Source organism: Agelaius phoeniceus, chromosome 6 (assembly GCF_051311805.1).
Source record: "Agelaius phoeniceus isolate bAgePho1 chromosome 6, bAgePho1.hap1, whole genome shotgun sequence".
Lineage (NCBI taxonomy): Eukaryota > Metazoa > Chordata > Aves > Passeriformes > Icteridae > Agelaius > Agelaius phoeniceus.
The window spans coordinates 3,779,204-3,797,447 of NC_135270.1; the positions used below are offsets into that span (position 1 = coordinate 3,779,204).

The 18,244-nt window shown below is 46.5% G+C and overlaps 1 protein-coding gene across 3 annotated transcripts in view; it reads right to left on the reverse strand.

The window, feature by feature from the left end:
- Positions 1 to 18,244, reverse strand: part of LOC143694288 (uncharacterized) — a 71,498-nt gene that overhangs the window by 42,985 nt on the left and 10,269 nt on the right. Inside the window, exons 1-5 of one of the 3 annotated variants that reach the window (XR_013182644.1) lie at positions 17,041 to 17,123; positions 14,354 to 14,462; positions 6,687 to 6,779; positions 5,607 to 5,722; positions 534 to 4,362 (exon numbers count right to left, since the gene is read on the reverse strand). Coding sequence is in view for 1 of the 3 variants with exons in the window: in XM_077179514.1 (XP_077035629.1) it covers positions 6,687 to 6,779; positions 14,354 to 14,462 (202 nt within the window). In the remaining 2 variants the exon portion in view is untranslated. Of the gene's footprint in view, positions 1 to 533; positions 4,363 to 5,606; positions 5,723 to 6,686; positions 6,780 to 14,353; positions 14,463 to 17,040; positions 17,124 to 18,244 lie in introns of those variants that run through there. The other 2 variants (XR_013182645.1, XM_077179514.1) reach the window with 2 other exon arrangements.

Consider the following 18,244-nt stretch of genomic DNA (forward strand, 5'->3'; position numbering starts at 1 on the left):
GGAGCAGGCGCTGGATCGCGGCTGGAAGCGGCCGGGGCGCGGGGACCGCCCGTGCCGGCCCCGGGAGCCCTCGGGCCCCGCCGCTGCCTCAGCGCCGCCGCCCCGCGGGGCGCCCCCTGGCGGACACGGAGCGGGGCTGCGAGCGCGGCGGCCCCCGGGGCGCGCTCCCGGCCCGGCCCCCGCGGGGATGCGGAGCCCCCTCAGCCCCGGGACCCCCAAGGCCACCGCGCGCAGAGCGGGGCCCGCACCCTGTGCCCGAAGCCCCGGGGCTCTCGCCCGCCGCGTCCCCGCGGTACGAGCGGGGCTGCATCGCCGCGGGCCGGAGGAGCCGCTCCGGGCCGGGCGCTGGGGCCGAGCCCGGCGCTGCTGCTCCTGCTCCGACTGTGCCGGGTGCGGGCACGGGGCCCTGCCCGGGCTCGCTTCTGCTCGGGCCGCTCGCCTGACACCTGCCAGGTGAGACCCGATACTCTCCCTGCTTTCCCTATGGCTCGTACTCTCCAATACAAAAAACTTCTGGGTTCAAAAAGCCAGTGAAAATTGTTTATTCTTTATTTCCGGGTCATCAGATATCCTGAGTGGGAAGGGACACACCAGGAGCACCAGGTTGAACCCTTATGTGAAGGGCGCAGCTGGGGATTGAACCACAACTTTGGCATTTTCAGCACCCTGCTCCAACCAAGCCAGTCTCAGGTAATGGCAATGCCCTGCCTGGGACGGGAATGCCAAAGGCCAGCAGGGCAATTCCTTTGCCAATGCTGCTTTACACACCAGCCCCTGGAAGGTCTGTAGGGCAGAGCTCCATAGCCAGCACATGACCGTGGAACAACACAGGTGAACAGCTGTGTGACAGCACAAAACTCTTCCCATAATCCTGATTTCCTGCCTTTTCCAGCATTTCCTACAGAGCTGTAAAGGTGCTGATGCCGTGTCCCTTTCCGGGGAGAAAGGAGCGAGTCCTGAGGGTTCCCTTGCTCCAAGGCCGAAGCTCTTGTGGAGAGTGTCAGGGCCGGTCCCGCCTGCAGAGGGGCCTTTCCTGCAGGGGAGCGCTCACAGCCCAAACTCACGGCGGGGGCTGAGCCCGGCGCTGCTTCTCCGGCCCGGAGCTGCACGGAGCCCTCGGGGACTCCTGCTCCCTGCCAGGAATGTTCCTCGCTGCTCCCTCCGTGTGTCCCGGCTGGCCGGGAACGCGGGGCGGGAGGAGGCCGAGCCCAGGGGGAACCAGCCCCTCGTGTCCTCGGTGCCTGCAGGGCAGGAGCTGTGCCTCAGTGTCCTGCCCGTGCAGGCAGCGTGCCAGGCACACCCGGGGCGGGCGCTGGGATGCCCGGGCAGCGCTGGGATGGGCACGGATCAAGGGCTGCCCGCGGCTCCTGGGCCAGGGGCTGCTCTCAACGGGGCCCTGGAGATGCTGCAGCCCGGACAGAGCCCCCTGACATCCCCAAACCAGCCCAAGGAACAGCTGCCATTGCCTGGGAGTGCTGCACGCTGCCTTTGCAGAGGAGCTCAGACAGCGCTTCCCGGTGCCACCTCCTGGAGCTCGCACACAGCCACCGGGTGTGTCCCGGCCACTCCAGTGCCTTCCCTTCCAGCCTGGGGACATCCTCCAGCAGCAGCCTTAAAGCCCACGGAATTCCACTCACAGAAATTCAATCCCAGGCAAGGCCCTCGGAGATGCCTTTGAACAAAAGGTTGGAGTTTGATGAAGTTTGGTTTGGATGAAGTTTGGAGTGCTTCGGGAGCCAGCTGGGACTGCAGAAGTGCTGGGAAGCTGGCACAGGTGGGTCACAGTGCAGGTGCCCTGCAGGCAGGGATGTGCATCCCTTTCCTCAGGGAAAAGAGCTCCCGGAGGTCGCTGCCGAGGCTCTGGAATGAGCTCAGCTCCTGCAGGGAGAGATGCCCTCCCCTGGGCACAGGGGCTGCCCCAGCAGGGCCGGGAGCGCGTCCGGCCCCGCCCGCGGCTGCTGAGAGCATCAGCTGGAGCCGAGCCCGGGGGTGGAGCCCACGGAATTCCAGGGAGCTCTGCAAGTGCCCCCGGGAACATGGGTGGGGCTGGGGGATGAATAAATAGCCAAGGGTTAAAAATAGCAAATGCTGTGGAATATCAGCCTGTCCTTGTCCTGATCCCACTGAGCTTCCTTGGAGCCTCTGCTGGTTCCTGGCACAGCTGGTGTCAGATAGGCAGCTCTGTGTGGGAATATCCATGCTGCATGAGGATATCCATGGATATCCATGCTGTATGAGGCACTGGCAGGTTATTCCAGCAGAGGATTCAGGGCTATAGCTCTAATTCATCTAAACTGCAAAGATGAACCCCAAATCTGGGCACCCCACAGGGAACAATCTTAGTGCTGCCCTGCCAGCCAAAGCCCCTGGGCTGGGAAATTTCAGCAGCCAAATGGATGGAATAATCTAAATGCCAGCATCCCCCAAAGGGACAATCCAATCACCTCCATGTGCTCCCAGAGTGTCCATTCTGTTCCCCATGGGTGCCCTGGTGACACCAGGGGCTTCCTCTGCCCACAGGGCCTTTCTCCTGCCCCTCTCCAGCCTGAGGCCTCTTCTCCCTGCCCTACCAGCTGCTGCCAGGGAAGGAGGACACAGAGAGTCCAGAGGTTACCTCTAAACAGTCCTTCCCTCACCTTGAGATTATCTGAGATTTCTCCCCCAAATCTTCCCTGTCTGTCCCCTTCTGATTTCCTCGCTTTTTACAAGAAAGCATTCTTTCTCTAATTTGGGGATTACCACAAGCTTTATTCCCATTATTTTCCCTACCTGTCCACTCCCTATTTCCTCATTTCCACCTCAAGATTTTCATTCTTTACCCTACAGATGCTTTCAATTTTCCCTCCCAAGCATTTCCCTACCTGTCCATAACTGGTTACCTCAGTTTACCCCATCAAGTGCATCCTCTCTGCTACCAATCACCTCAGATTTTACCCTTGAAATTTTCCCTACCTCTCCACCACTGTGTCCCTCATTTTTACCTTAAAATATTAATTTCCTACCAGGGAGATTGCCTCAAGTTTTATCCCCAGATTTACCCACCTGTCCACAGCAATTCCCTCAGTTTACCTCAGGATGTTCCTGCTCTCTCCTAGAGATAATCTCACATTTTAGCCCTCACTTTTCCCTACCTGCCCAGTACTGATTACCTCCTTTTCACCTCAAAATATCCATTGTTTCCTCTACAGATTACCTCAGATTTTATTACAAAATGTCCATTTTGTCCCCTATTTACCAACTAGATTTTAAAACCAAAACCACACAGGTTATGTCTCTTACTCCCACAATGTTCATTCTGTCCCCTGCCAATTATGTCAGATTTTATCCCAAAATCACTTCTTGTTCCTACATAATTACCTCAGGGTTTGCCCCCCAAATTCTACCTAATGTTGACCTCTGACCATTTCTCCCTCAAGATGTTCATTTTCTGCCCTGCAGATCTTCCCAAGTTTTACCTCCAAAATTTCCGTGACTGCCTCAGTTGATGTCAGTGTTCACCCTCTCCCTTGGGATTTACTCAGGTTTTACTCCCAAAATTTTCTGTAACTGTCCATAACTTATTACCTCATTGTTGCCTGAAAATATTAATTTTTGACCTTTAGATTATTTCAAGTTTTTCCCCCCAAAATTCCCCTACCTGTCCCCTACTGATTCCCTCATTTTTCCTTCAACATTATTTACTTTCTATCATGTAGCTTTTGTCAAGATTTAGCCCCCGAATTTTCCCAACTGTATGCTCAGTACTCATCACCTCATTTTTCCCTCCGTATCTTCATTCTCTATTCTTGAGATTTTGTCAAGCTTTGCCTCCAAAATGTTCCTTGTCTGCTACTGAGTAGCTCCTTTTTACTCCAATATCTTCATTCTCTCCCCTACAGATTGCATTGAGTTTTACCCCCAAACTTTTCCTTCCTGTACAATATTGATTAGCTCTTTTCTACTCTGAAATTTGCATTCTCTCCCCTGAACATCACCTCAGCTTTTCCCTCAAAATGCCACCTTGCTCTCCTTGACATCCCTCACATTTTCCTACACAAACAGTTCTTGTGTCCCCTCTCAACTGCCCCAGGTTTTCAGCTAAAAATGTCACCTCTGTCCCCTCTGAGTGATCCCAGGTCTTCCCAGTTAGGAGCTGCAAGGAATTCAGGCAGGGCAAAGGACAGCAGGGAATTCTGTAAATTCAAAGCCAGAAAGAGAAGATCTACCAGCAAAGGGGAAAGGTTTCAGAAAACATTTCTGCAATTACTAATTAATAATTATTTCCAGTTCCCCAGTGGAAAGAACATGAGCTCACCACCATTAAGGCCTGGCAGTTCCCTGCAGTGAGGGCTCAGTGCACATCCACAGAGGCAATTCCAGCATCTGAAAGGAAGGAAGAAGAAAAAGGTCATTTCTTCTCTTTCCAAGTTATTTCAAGTTCTCAGACCCAAAGCAAGCTTTGCCCTTGCTTTTGGCTGGGTGACTCCTGAGCAGTGGGCACAGGTCCTGTCATTGATGCTGATGGGAGTGATGCTTTCTGGGTAAATGAGCTGATTTCCAAAGTTCACTGCCTGCCCCGTGCCTGATCTGCACAGGAGAAAACCTCTTGCACGAAGGGGTTTTGCTCCATCTAATCCCATCTGCCCAGGCTGTTCCATGTGGATGTTGCCAGGCTGGGGCAGCACAGGCAGACACAGCTCTCAGCTCTCTCTGCTCCAAGCACAGCTCTGGGCTCTTGGCAAACTCCTCTGCTGTGAGGTTTTCTCCAGGAGAACTCAAGGAATGGCTCATGGCAGGTGGAGATGAAGTTATCACACAGGGAAGTAAAGGATAAATATTCCTGTAAGAGCCTTTGGGATCTGCTGGGCTGAACTGGGAAGGGGACATTGATTCCCTGCAGTGCCAATGCACAACAACCTCCAGCACCAAGCACAGACTGTCAGGTGGGCTCTGAAAGCACCACTTGGACAAACCTCACTGTTATTCTTCTCTGCAGGGACTTCTGCAATCCAACCCTGAAGCTGAGAAGGCCAAAAGCTCTGGGGTCTGCCTGCTCTGGAACAAAAGGATCCTGCCAGGGGTGAGGCACATTGCCAGCAAACACTGCCAACAGGCACAGAGGCACCACTGGAGCTGCTGTTGGGGCTGGGAAGGGCTGCCAGGAGGACACAGCCCCAAGGGGTGGCAGTGGCAGCAGCAAATTGCCACGGTCTGAGGGCACAGCAGAGAGCCAAAGGCCAGCAATGGCCACGGGAGCTGCAGGTTCAATTCTGCTCCTGCGCTGCCCCATCCCGGCAGGAAATCCCCAGGGGGGACAGAAACTCTCAGGGGCACCAAATGCAGCATCTGTGACCCTGATCCTGCCTGAGCTCAGCGTGGGGGGCCAACCCCCCCAAGGGAAGCACTGCCCTGCCCTGGATCAGTGCCAGGCACTGCCCCAGCTCCCAGCTGCTCCCGGGGCTGCCACCACATTCCTGACAAGGTGACAAAGGTGACAAAGGCCCCTTGGGACAGGGCTCTCTCTGGCTCTCAGGCCTTGGGGACAGCAGGGAGCAGGGCAGGGACAGCCTGGGACCAGGGCAGAGCCCTCTGGGTTTGTGACACTCTGGGCACAGCTGGGGACTCACCCCACACCATGGGCAGGAGCAGGGACCCTCCAGTGCAGCTGGAGCCCATTGGGTTTGGCTGCTCAAACTCCAAAGCTCTGGGCAAAGATGGCATGAGTTAAGTGGTTTTTCCTGTCCTGAAAGAGAGGAGAAAATGGAAATTAGGTCCACTCTGGAAGTCAAAGGCTCCTGGCTTTCCTCCTTCTGTTCTGATTGTTCACTATGGGATTATATCCATCAAAAAGGAAAGGTGACACCAGATAAAAGTGCTCCTTGTCAACATTTTATTCCCTACTATTTTAATACATCCAAAGGATGCCCATTTTTTCTTATCACATTCTTGACCTAATTTTAACAGAACCATTTTCATTCCAGGCCCCACTTGTGAGTTATTCAATCCTTTGCCATTGGACTTTGGACAAAGGAAGAGAAGGATCTGTTGCACGTGGGTGTCATCCAACAGGGAACAGCCCCTGTGCCAACCCCAGCCTGGGCTGAGCACGCAGCCTCACTCCCCCATTCTGCATCCTGGCTCCACTCCAGCCTGAGTTTTCCCCCATTTTCCATGTCTAGAGACAGGAAATTGTCCTGGTCAGGGAATACACAGTCATTCCTATGCCTGGGCAAACAAACAGCAGCCAGTTTTTGGGGAGAGACTCCAGACTCTTGTCTCCCTCCCAGGCTGTAAAACACTTGCAGAGGCTCTGGAGTTCACACAAGCTTGTCAGGGTTTGGATATTTCATTTAAATTCCATTCATATACTAAGGAATTTGAAGTGTCCTAAAGGCAGCTCCACTCACACTTTAAGTTTAAGCCCTCTGCCCCAGATGGATTGGGATGTTCTCTTGTTAGAAACACCCCACCTTCCTTAGGCATCTCCATGTGGGAGATAACATAAATGTGGACAAGAGTTTGGAATGCAGCTTCCAAATCAAGTTCCCTGCTAGGAAATGACTCCAGCTCTCTGCTGCCTTGGGCTGTTTCAAACACAGCCTGGCCCACGTAAGCAAATGGAATTGCCCCCTTTGTTCCATTGGCCTCCCAGCCCAAATTCCAGTGGGACAGACCAGTCCCTCTCCTTGGAAGGCAGCATCTCCTACCTGGAGCTGGGCCTTCCCCAGCCTTTGGGGGCCGCTGTCTCCATCCTCCCACACCTCCTCATCTTCCTCCTCGCCAGGGTTGGCTTCCTCAGCCTGCAGAGCAAACCCAGGGACGGTGCCCAGCCTGCTCATGCCAGCCTGGGCAGCAGGGACGGGCTGGTGGCACCCTCTGGATGTGCCCCTGTGCCTGGCACCGTCCCTGCTCCGCGCCCATCCCCGTTCCTGCCTGGGCAGCTCCTTGGAACGGGATGTGAAAGCACAAACGTTTGCTCTGCTGGGGCTGGGACAGCAGAGACTCCCCCGGGGCAGGGGGCAAAGCTCCTGCTCCCACAGCCTCTGCCTCCCACAGCCCTGCTGGGGCTGGGCAGAGCAAAGGAAACGCCTCAGCTCCTGCTGGAAATTCCCTCCTGTGCCCATCAACCCCAGAGGCTGTGCCTAAGGGAAAAAAACTTTCCAAGGGAGAGAATTGAAAGAAAACTCCTCTTGCTTCCTTTGAAGATACTAAAAAGGATATGATGTGAGTAAAAGTATTACTGCTAACTATTAAACTAAAATGACTAATTACTATTAACTATTAAACTATTACTGTTAACTATTATTACTCTTAATATTTACATAATAATTTTTGACTTCTAAATATTAATGTGTCTTTATTCTATGCAGTTCATCTGATCAGTAATATAACTGACCCTTCTCTCACCTGCTATTCTGAAAGACCACTTCTAATCCTTGTGGATACCAAAGAGAGTCCTTATGTCAGCCTGGGAAACCTATTGATGCTACCTTGGAAAAAGAATCTCTGTCTCTGTAGAAATGACAGCACAACTTTTGAGACATCGGGAAGCCCACGAGTCACAAAATATTTAAGCTTTTTCTGAAAATAACTAAACTGCAGTGATGAAGTACTGGAGGACCTTTCAGTTCAGTTTCAGTGCTCAGTGTCCTGCCATGGCAGTTTTATTTCACTTCTCTGGGTTGCTGGGCAAGGAAGAAGCCTTTTATAGACATTTGGAATGATCCAAAAACCTGCTCTTGCCCAGAGAAGCTCTTCCAGCTGGGAAAAGGCATGGCAGACGGACAGAGTTTGTCTTAAATACCTCCTAGGGCTGCAGGGACATGGAAACCTGCTGAGCATGGCATGGAAAAATGCCACAGGGGAGAAGAGGGACAGACAGCAGAAATGAAAGAACAACTGGGCTTCACAGGTAGGAATGTGGAAATGACATGAACAAGAGATTAATTCCACAGATAATTGAAGGAGAGTACTGGGGATTTTCTGGACAGTAGAGGCCAGCAGCATTTGTGTAACTGCACCGTAGCAGCACAAAAGACTGGGATTATCTAGGTAATAATGCATCAGAAATGCCAGATCTGGGTACAGATGCAGCCAAACTGGGACCAAGATAAAAAGCAAGAGAAGGAAAAGACTGGATAGGAGACAGGCAAGTATGCCAGCAGGGAAAAAGGGAGAGGGAATGGGAAAGGGGATAATAAGGTATGAAAATCACCTTGCCTTGGAGTGCTTGCTGGGAAGCATTCTGTTCCAGCAGCTCAGCCCAAACCAGGACCATCCAACCAAAGCTGCTGTTGTGGCCCTGGCACACAGCCCAAAGCAGCTGCCATGGCTGGAGATGCAGGGGGAAAGGAATCCTTTGCCTGGCCAGCAAGGGATCACCCCAGACAGGACAAGCACCTGAATATTGGGACAGCAATGGTGCTACCCAGTGTCTCAGAAGAGCCTGCTGAGAGTTTTGGGAGTCCTCACACTCCCAGGGAGCTTAACCCTACTGTGCCAATGACTCCAATGTCACTGAATCCAACCCAATCCAGAAAGCAGCTCCAATGTGCTGCTGTCACCCAGTGCCTGAGTTAGCAGATGAACAGAGGCCTTCAATAACCAAAATGAAACAAGAACAAAACCACTGAGTGCAGCAACATGAACTCATGCAACAGCTTCAGAACTCACAACACCCTTCAGAACAACAGATATTGGGGTCTGGTGATTTTGAACCCGTACATCTCAGCTTAGACTTGCAATTATATAGCTATATTTAAGAAAAGCCCCAAAACCACACAGGTCTTTGTGCCATGTAGTAAATCTTTTATTGTACATTTGATCTAGAGTTTGGAATTTCCTTACTGCCAGTAGAGGAGAGTTGCACTATCACTGGCTGCCAAGAGCACACCATTTATAAATGACTTTGATAACTAACACACTAAACCAGGATGAGGACTACTCCAGATCCTTACAGCATGATTTACAAAGCAGCCTAAAACTGCATTTTAGATCATCTTTCATGTGGATTGGTTCTCAGTAACATTTTGCCTCAATGGACAAAGAAGATGATTAATTCAGCAGGTGATATTCATCACAGCACTGAGTTGAACTATTGGCTCAGTTTGGAGTTCCACCGCCCACTTAAACCTGACAGACATTTTCTGGCTTTATAGAAATGCCAATTTTGGCCATTTCTGACTTGGATTTTAGTAAGAACATCATTTGCCTCTCACTCTCAGAAGCAGAAAAAACTGCCAGTGGCTGGCTCTGCATATTCATAATTCCTTCCCATTTTCCTATATATTTTTGAACATCCTGTTTCATGGAGCTTGTGCAAATACATGGGTGAGCATCTGCACCACAGGCTGGTGGGAGTGTTAGTAACTAATAGGGGAAAACATCTTTCCATCTGAAAGATGCTGCTCCCACACTCTGCTCAGAAAGTCTCACTTTCCATCACATCCATGGTTTTGGCCTAAAGCCTCTTTTCAAACCACGGGCATTGCAGCAATACAAGGAACAGAGACCTGGAGTGCAAACAAAGGGGGTTCACTGAAGAAAAGGGGCCTTGTTTTTTCTAACTAGAGGAGAATACAAACCACTGAGTATGCCCAGAGCTTGCTCATCCCACTCTTTTAGGCTACCTAAGCAATGACATGCAGACAGAATCTGACATAGGAAATGTGAGAAAAACTGGAATAACATCATTAAAACAAGCCCCTAAATTAATGGATAAATCCAAAGAACAACTCATAAAAAGCGTTTATCTCTAAATTAATCTAAGAATCTATCTTCAGAGACTCTTCATTTTCCTTTATTCTTTAAATGAGTCCATTGATAAAAACACTGATGAAATTCCCAAAGGCAACATAATATTATTGTTCCATGTTTGATGGGACAAGGCTGTTTCCTGACACTGCTCAGCTGAAGTGGAATGATCCTTGGATTGGAAGTTTTCCAAAGAGCCTTTGCCATCAGAAAAGAAGGCAAGTTTGTCACGTGCCCTTTCACTGCACTTTCCAAGCCAAAGAAAAACCACACAAACAGTCTACAGAGACACCCTGCAGGCTCAGGCCTTTCAGACACTGCAGAATCAGCCTCATCTACTTAAATGCAGCTTTGGAAACAGCCCTGAACTGCAAAGGCACTGGGGTGCACCATCCTCACCGTGTCTGAGGAGCAGGAGTCCTTCTGAGTGCACTGCAAACCAGACTTTTGTGAGCCAGCTCCAGGCACTGGGAACAATATTCTAACACAGCAAGAAACCCTCAGGATTTCTCCCAGTGTGACCTGCAGGGGTTTGAAACATCAATCTGTAAATGCTGCATACAGAATTCTTGACTTAAATTTGTGCAGCAGCCCCACTCAGCCTTTTTGGAAAGGCTTTGTGCAACAACTACTACTGAAAAAACCCTAACTGAAAAACTAAAACACAAAACCAGAACTATTTTCCCCAAGCCCCCGGACATTTTTCTTAGGTCCAGGAAATGCAAACAAAGCCAGAGATTCTGAGATCTCTTCTGCATGTTGGAAACCTTGCAGGTATTTGATAAGGCTCAGTTTAGTCATCAAGAAGAGCCCCTGGGCAAACTCCACAGAGCTTCAGTGCTATTTTTAAAAAGCAGAGTACTCCTGGAGCAGGAAACTGCTCTGGACTAGTTGCCAAGACTGTTATTAAGGAGTAAAGGAGTGAAGTCCTAGAAATGTAGTGAGAAGGATTATTGCAACGTGAAGCCACCCCCATGAAACAGATTATATCTGGAAAAGAATTCAAGTCCCACTAGAAACCAATGGAAACCAGTTTCAAAGTGATGGCAAAGTAATTTTCTTTCAAATTACTTAGCTAATTTAGATGTATTAAACCATTACATTAACAAAACACATTTTTAAGTTACAATGATTTCTTTAAAGAAACTTTTAAATCTCCCTGGATTCAAACCTGGTCTAAAGGTTAATTAGTTTGAATTGTCACATTAAAAAACAAACCTTTATCTTAGTTTTTTTTTAATATATTAGGCCCCACCCTCCCATTCCATTTCCTTCATTATCACACCAAGACCACGTGATTGAATGAAAAATGAGTGACTGCACACTAACAATTAAGTCCTCAATGTCCTGTAAAACCAGCATGGAGAAAACAGCACTGAGAACAACTCAGGTAGCAGAACAAGAAGAGACAATGAAATTCACATGTGTAAAAGTATCAGAAAATATCCACATTTGGAGGTTATTCTGTCAAATATAACTAGCATCTTCTCAACTACTTCTATTTTTTAAAAAAGTATTTCAGGTGACACTATGTGAAAACTAATCATTCAAAGATTTATGCTCACATGCACAGCCATCAAAGCAGCATGAGGATCACCAATGGAAATCCAGATCAAAATAAGAGTTTAGCATAACCTTTTTTTTCTACTTATGCACACTGTAAACCAGTAGGAGACAGGGAACTTTCAGTAACTCTTTACAATTGCTCAGTCCAAGGTCTCCTCTAAAGGTAAATTCAGTGATCCCAGTAGTGTCATTCGTGTCAGTGGCACCATAAATCACAGCACCAAAGGTAATGAATCTCACCAGTTCAAGGAAGGTTTCCACACTCACCTGACTGTGCCCACACTCTTTAGCTCTGATTCAACTCCACTGACATGGGAGCTGATCAGCTCCATGCAGAGTTCTACTTGTACCTGTGGCCCCTTCTGAGCTTATCTGGCACAAAGGAGGTTCTTCTTGTCACAAGGAGTTTCTTGGGTGCCTGCAGTTTCCAAGTCACTCTGCACTTTCTAACTACAGCTTTTCTATCCACACCTTTGGCAACATCTGAAAATGTAGCAATATGATCCAAGCCAGCTGTTCTGTCCACCTGTAATAGCATTCATTGATTGAGGAATTTCTATACAGCAATCAAAATTACCTGAATCAGGCCATAGCTTACAGTTCAGCCTTGTTCTGATTCAACATGAGTTTCAAAGCCCAAAACTCCAACAGAAAACAGGCTCAGAACACCTCATGACTCTCATTTGAATTAATAGTCCAGTCATGATTCACTTTCTTTCCTGTTTGCTGGACTTGATCTGCAGCCTGAGCACCATCACAGTTGCTTAATTCATAAAGAAGCAAGGAAAACACAAATACTGTTAAATCTGAATGAGAAAAATGAGCTTGTAATGCTATTGTCAGAAGGCAAGCTTGCCTTCTGTCCCTTGGTTCAGTGACCTAGGAAAACTTAGGCTGACTCAGTTGTACTTCTTCCAGCATTAGCAATGATCCAGCCAGCATCACTGTGCACAGAACATCCACAAAACCTTCCTGGCAGAGAGTTTCTCTTGGAGCTCACTGCAAACCTGTTGGTCTATAGAACATTCCTGTTCATGCAAAACCCAGTGCACTTCAACAACTTCACAGTCCAACTTTTTCAAGAGTTTGATTATTGTTGTTCACAATTCCAATTTTCCAGGTTCCTTAGGTCAAGTGTGAACAGAGGCTGTTACACCAGAGGGAGGTTGGTGCACATCCTGCTCCCCATGTGTGGGAGCCCTTACAAATCCTATTGAGTTATGTCCATTTCACAAATATCCTCATGCAGCGAGCCAGGTTCACAATCCAGATCAAATGATCATTGGAGAAAAAGTCCCCCCTAAACCCAGTGAAAGAATCCATGCAATGACACTGGATTTACCCCTCAGCATGACAAACGTTCCTCTCTGTACCCAGATTTACAGGTTAGCACCACAACAACTTCCAAGTGTTCCTGCTGCCCATCAGTACATAACACATCCAGTACTACATTACACACAATCAGTTTGGTTCCTGTGAAAAGGTCTGCTACATCTGATTGATAAACATCATGCACTACACAAATTTTCTTTTGGAAAGCTGGTATTAAAAATCCTTCCAAAACTTTCAGCAAGAAAAAAAAATCAGCAGGAAATATTTTGGGGGCAAGGGGTGAAACACAGGGAAAAACCCGGAGGTTTTTTCATACTTTTAATGCAGCTACTGTCAAAAAAGGCCTTCCTTGTGTATGAGGAGAAATTTTGTTCCTGTGTACATGGGAGGGTATAGACTGAGGCTTCTCCTCTTTTTAAAATGTCCCCCAACCCTCAGCCTCAAACTTTGACCCATGCTCACTCCTGCCTCCACTGTGCTGATGGAATTGTGTGGGAAGTCACTGTACAAAGCAGACAACTGAAATACTTGAGTTAAAGGTATGAAAAGAACAGCTCAGTGTACAAGAGAGGAGCTCAGTGAAGAAATCATCTTCTCAAAATGTAAGAGAAATGTCAAACAGGATTTACATCCAAGCATTTACTTCTACTGTGCATCATATATCAAGCAGTGATTGATTTTGTTTTTTTTTTCCCCTCCAGGAAATCTTCAGTTTTATAGTTTTTTGTTAAAAACTGGAGATAAACTCAGCAAAGGGTTAGGGGGCATGGTGCCCATGGGAAAATTGCTGTCTGAGAAACAATAAAACAATAGGGCAATAAACATTTTTCTAAAAGGGTCACAAGATAGGAATGTAAATTTTCACCTGTGCCTAACCAGAAAAAAAACCCCAACCAACCAACCAACCAAAAAAACCAAAAACCAAAACCCCCAACCCAAACAAACAAAAAACCCCAAACAAAACCAAAACCCACCAAAAAATAGGTCATGACTAAGTTGTTGTGATCACTTGTTTAGATCCTCCTCCCATGAAGACAGGGTGGACGATGTAGACTTTTGACTCAATTGCCTGGGAACAGTGGCCATTTCTTTTTATGCACTGAGTCATCTAGAATAAAATAGAGCCACACAAATCAAGACTATCATTGCCTGGAATTCTTGGAGAATAATGTTGTAAGAACACCAACAAGAGATCTGCAAAAAGAAAGGATCAATCTCCTTTTGAACTGGGGGAAGAAAAGTGACTAGAAATGTCAAAAGTTGACAGCTTTGCCAAAAGGGAACCTAATCTTCTGAACTGATGGCAATTGGTATTTCTGCATTTCTAAAACAGCAAACACTAAAACCTCTGAAGTTACATCCTGAGTCCACAACACTGCTTTGATGATCAGTGTTTAAATGTCAAGAGCTACAGAGAAAAGCTGAGAAGCTTCCTGCAGAACATATGAAGCAAAGCAACAACATAAATGACACACTAAAGCAAAAACAAAAGTGTTCCTTATGGAGAAAACAATGGAAATGCAACATGGACAGAAAAGTGAGCACACTGATTTTACAGTGTTTGATTCAGTAGCAATGCTGCATCCTTGTCTTATTCATTCCACACTTCCTGGAGGCCTAAGGAAGAAAACAATCCCTATCTTCAGAAAGAAAATAATGTTGGTAGAGTAGGGTCATTTTTAGCTCTTTCTCCATTTCAAACCAGAGAAATGTTTCCTCTTACCTTCTTTCCACTGTCAGCTTCCCCACGGCAGGAAATGATTTGTAGCTTGCCAATTATTTTCCTGATGACAAGAAAATCTTCAGGACTCCCAGTAAGACACTGAATGTACCTTAAGAGGTGAAATAATGAAGTAAAAATAAGTCAGTGCCATATTTATGGCATTTCTGAGACAGAAATCATAACCCTGACTTGTAGCAACAAGTGTTGGTTAAAAAGGAGTGGGATAAAAATCCCCAAAACCCTGCTCCCATTGAATCATCAAATAAAACAGATTGGCTCTAAATGTATGCACGCAAAGGCAATAAAAAGGAATAAAAATGCAAACTTTAAATACAAGAACAAATCAAAGAGGGCATCTCTGATCAACAACAATCCCTAAATGCCAAGAGAGCCTCAGGGGAGTCAAGGTAAGTTGGATCAGGGACAGGCTGGTTGGAATGCAAGGTTCCAAGCTCCTTAACATGGAACAGACTCCAACCAGTGCACCTCATTCACTACAACAATGGATGAAAACACAGAATTGTGCTGTAGATACCATTTTTAAAGCAAAATGTCCTACCCTTCCATCTCTTCAGGGACCTACAAGCAGAACTAGGAGTCTGATTAATTATTCTTTGGTTTTGCTACTTGGCCCTCCTTGAAGTGTCTACAGGCTTATGTTGTTTAGCAGGAACATATTCCTGTGCTCTTACCTATATTTAATATCATAGACAGTTGCAATAAAACAGAAATATATTGATTTCTATCTCTGTATTTCCTGTTCCAGTTCAAAACAATATCAGATTCATTCCTGTGAATGGTACTAGATTTGCCAAGCATGGAGAGGGGATTTCTCCAGTTCTTCACACAACTATCACCTGCTAGACTGCAGGGATTTCATTGACCCCGTGGATCTCAATCCTGGCCCAGGGAGAGCATTCCTAAGTTGACACCTATACCCAGTTTATTTTTAATAGTTTAACCTGTGAAGTCATTAAAAATGTCAGTAAGAGTGGTGCTAGTCAGACCAGGATGACATGTGCTATAAATGAATTCAGTGCCTACATTCCCTCACGGAGGTGTCCAACACACCCGCTCCTTGTGTCTGGCTCTTGCACAGTTCCTGGAGCTCCCATGATCATCTGTGCCCACCTACAATTCAGGAAATTACCTGATGCTCCAGCTACCACTGCAGCTGCCTCCTTTCTCTGCCTGCTGGAAAGAGCACAGGGCTGGGGAGCAACACTCAGCTGCTTTTCCTCACAGGAATATTTTCTTCTGAGTTCAACCAAACCCTTGCTCCTAGACTTGTCTGTTTCACTCTTAAAATCATTCCCACCACGAACTGGGACACTATTTGGGATCAATATTTTCCTGTCTGATTCTTAGCAACAAACTCCTGTACTAGCAGAGATTCATGGGGCTCCTGATCCGTGTTTGGATCCCTGCCTGTGGGAGGAAAATCCACATGTTACCTGAAAATATCCAAATGCCACTTCTTATGAATTTCCTTATGAATTGCTGCATGATTCAAGGAGAGGATTGGGAAAAACATAGTTTTCATTGCTGTTCAGGGAGCTTCTTGCCATTAATTTTCAGGATGGGAGATAAGACATAGTCCTTCATATATGTTGTCTACCCTCCTTGAAGTATGTATTTGTGAACCTTTTAAAGTCTCTATTTAAGCCTCCTTTCTCTTCCAGGCCTTTATCTGGTTAGTTTAGATGAAGCAGCTGCTCTTCAGAAACTGTCAAATAAATACTAATTTTTTCCAATGATAGACACCACTTATCTTCTTGCTACTGCTACATCTGAATTTGCAATCAAAACCACTGCAAGATGTATTCCCAAATGGAAGAAAACAGGGTGCAGCTTTTTCCAGTTTAAAACAACAACAAATCAGCTCACATCTAAAGAAAATGCTGAATAGCCTGTTCCTGAAGCATAATCCAACTGAACAAACCAGAGGTATTCAATGGAACAGCTGATCTACATGATTACACTGGAAAGCATCTCTGTATGTCCAGCTGAGCTCCAAGCCTGCACGGCTCTGCCAGGTCCTCAGGCTTCCCTCAGGCAAGGTTCAGACAAGATTCACACACTAAGGGATGCTATTCCAGCATGGAAACAAAGACCAACCACAATCTGTGGGATCATCCTCAAATCACACCATTTTTCCTTATCATAAGTTGCACACAATTTTGCCTTCAATGTAATATATGTAAAGAAATAATTTTTTCACAAGTCTTAATGTGCACATAAGTGACCATAGCAAGTCTTGTGAATACAACAGAAATAGACCCTGGAGAGCTTTTCTTTATGAACACTGGTCCCACACCTGTTCTGAACAGCTGTAATGGGCAATGTTCAGTTCATGTCCCTCTCTTTTGGCAGAGGGAAGGTGAGAAAAGCAGGGGAGATCACATTGACCAAGTTCTGCCTTTCAATAGGAAAATCATGCTGACTGATACTATGAGCTAAGCACACAGCTGAACCAATCAATTCACATTTCAGTGTCTAACACAAACATGTTCAGGACAAAATGGAATACCCACAGTTTTAAAAATTAGTCAATTATTTATAGACACAAAAAAGGGGTTTAGGTCTCCTATTGCATATTTTCATCAAATATCTGTTGAAAGAAACCTGAGGGGGTCGTTTTCCCACTTGTACATAAAAGCCTAAATATTCCAAATGTCCATTCTCACCTGTAAATGCCTGCTTGACCAGACTGTGTCAGCTTCTCATTTGGAGTCAATGACCCAAATGCATGACCTAAGGATAACTCTGAAGGCTTAAACTGTGCAGAATAGAATTATTTCAAGACATTTTATTTTGTATTGAAAAATTTAGCAGAAGTTGGAGAGTTAAATGAATGTCAATGCTCTGCTTTTTACAATAACTCCACTGGGAAAAACCCCACAAACAGGGGGTTAATGTCACCTGAACAGCTACATCACAGCAGATTAAACAATGACCCAAACAATGAGCCCAGGACTGACTGAATCAGCAGCCATCCTAAGAAATCAGCTGTGAATCCAACTGAGGAACAGCGCAACAAGAAATCAGGATTGCTTACATCCCAGGCAGAATAGAGCAAGGACTGGAGTCTCCTGACTAAACAGGACAAGCAGCAATCAAAAAGGCTGAGGGATGTTTCTGCTCCTCAAATATTTCTGAGAAGAATTCAAAAGCTCCCTCAGGTCCAAGTCTGCAGTGGGCAAAGGAGGAAAGGTTCCTGTCGGCTGCACCAAACCTCATCAGCCTGGCCTGAGCTTTGATGTACCCAGTTTGTCAGTGAAAGCTTACAAAGAGTTGAAAGAGTAACTGTGGGACAGAGGGCAGCAAGGTAGAAGGAAAGAAAGGGGTTTGTAACCAGATTGAAAGAATTTAATTTTAAAAGATGATGGGAATTTAATTTCATTTAGCAAAGTGCTTCACCTAGGGACAAACCAAAAGAAGGAACTGGATATTAAATGAGACAACTGTACAGTAAAGTGGGTGAAAAGAACCAATGAGGCTCCCTGAAGCCATTTCCATCAAGTTACCAGCACACACTGACAATATAAAAAGGAAAAATGGGTACAAAGGTTCTTTGTCCACAGAGAAAAACAGTCCCAAAATACTGTTTGGTAACTGTCAAGACAGCTTTATATTATTGCTACAAGAATTTCTGGGAAGTACAATCTGTGTATCCTTACTCATACTTCTGAAGCTTTGAGGGTCAAGCAATGACTGAGGTCAGAGCTCCAGGTTTTCACAGAACCTCACGTAGACATAAATCTGAACAGGAATCCTACAACTACTCACCACAAAATCAAGAAGAAGGAGAACTTTTAAAGTATCCATCCTTGCTCCCAGTTCTTATCTCTGTGTCAAGGAATGTGGCCTGAAACACTGTAAATAGCACTA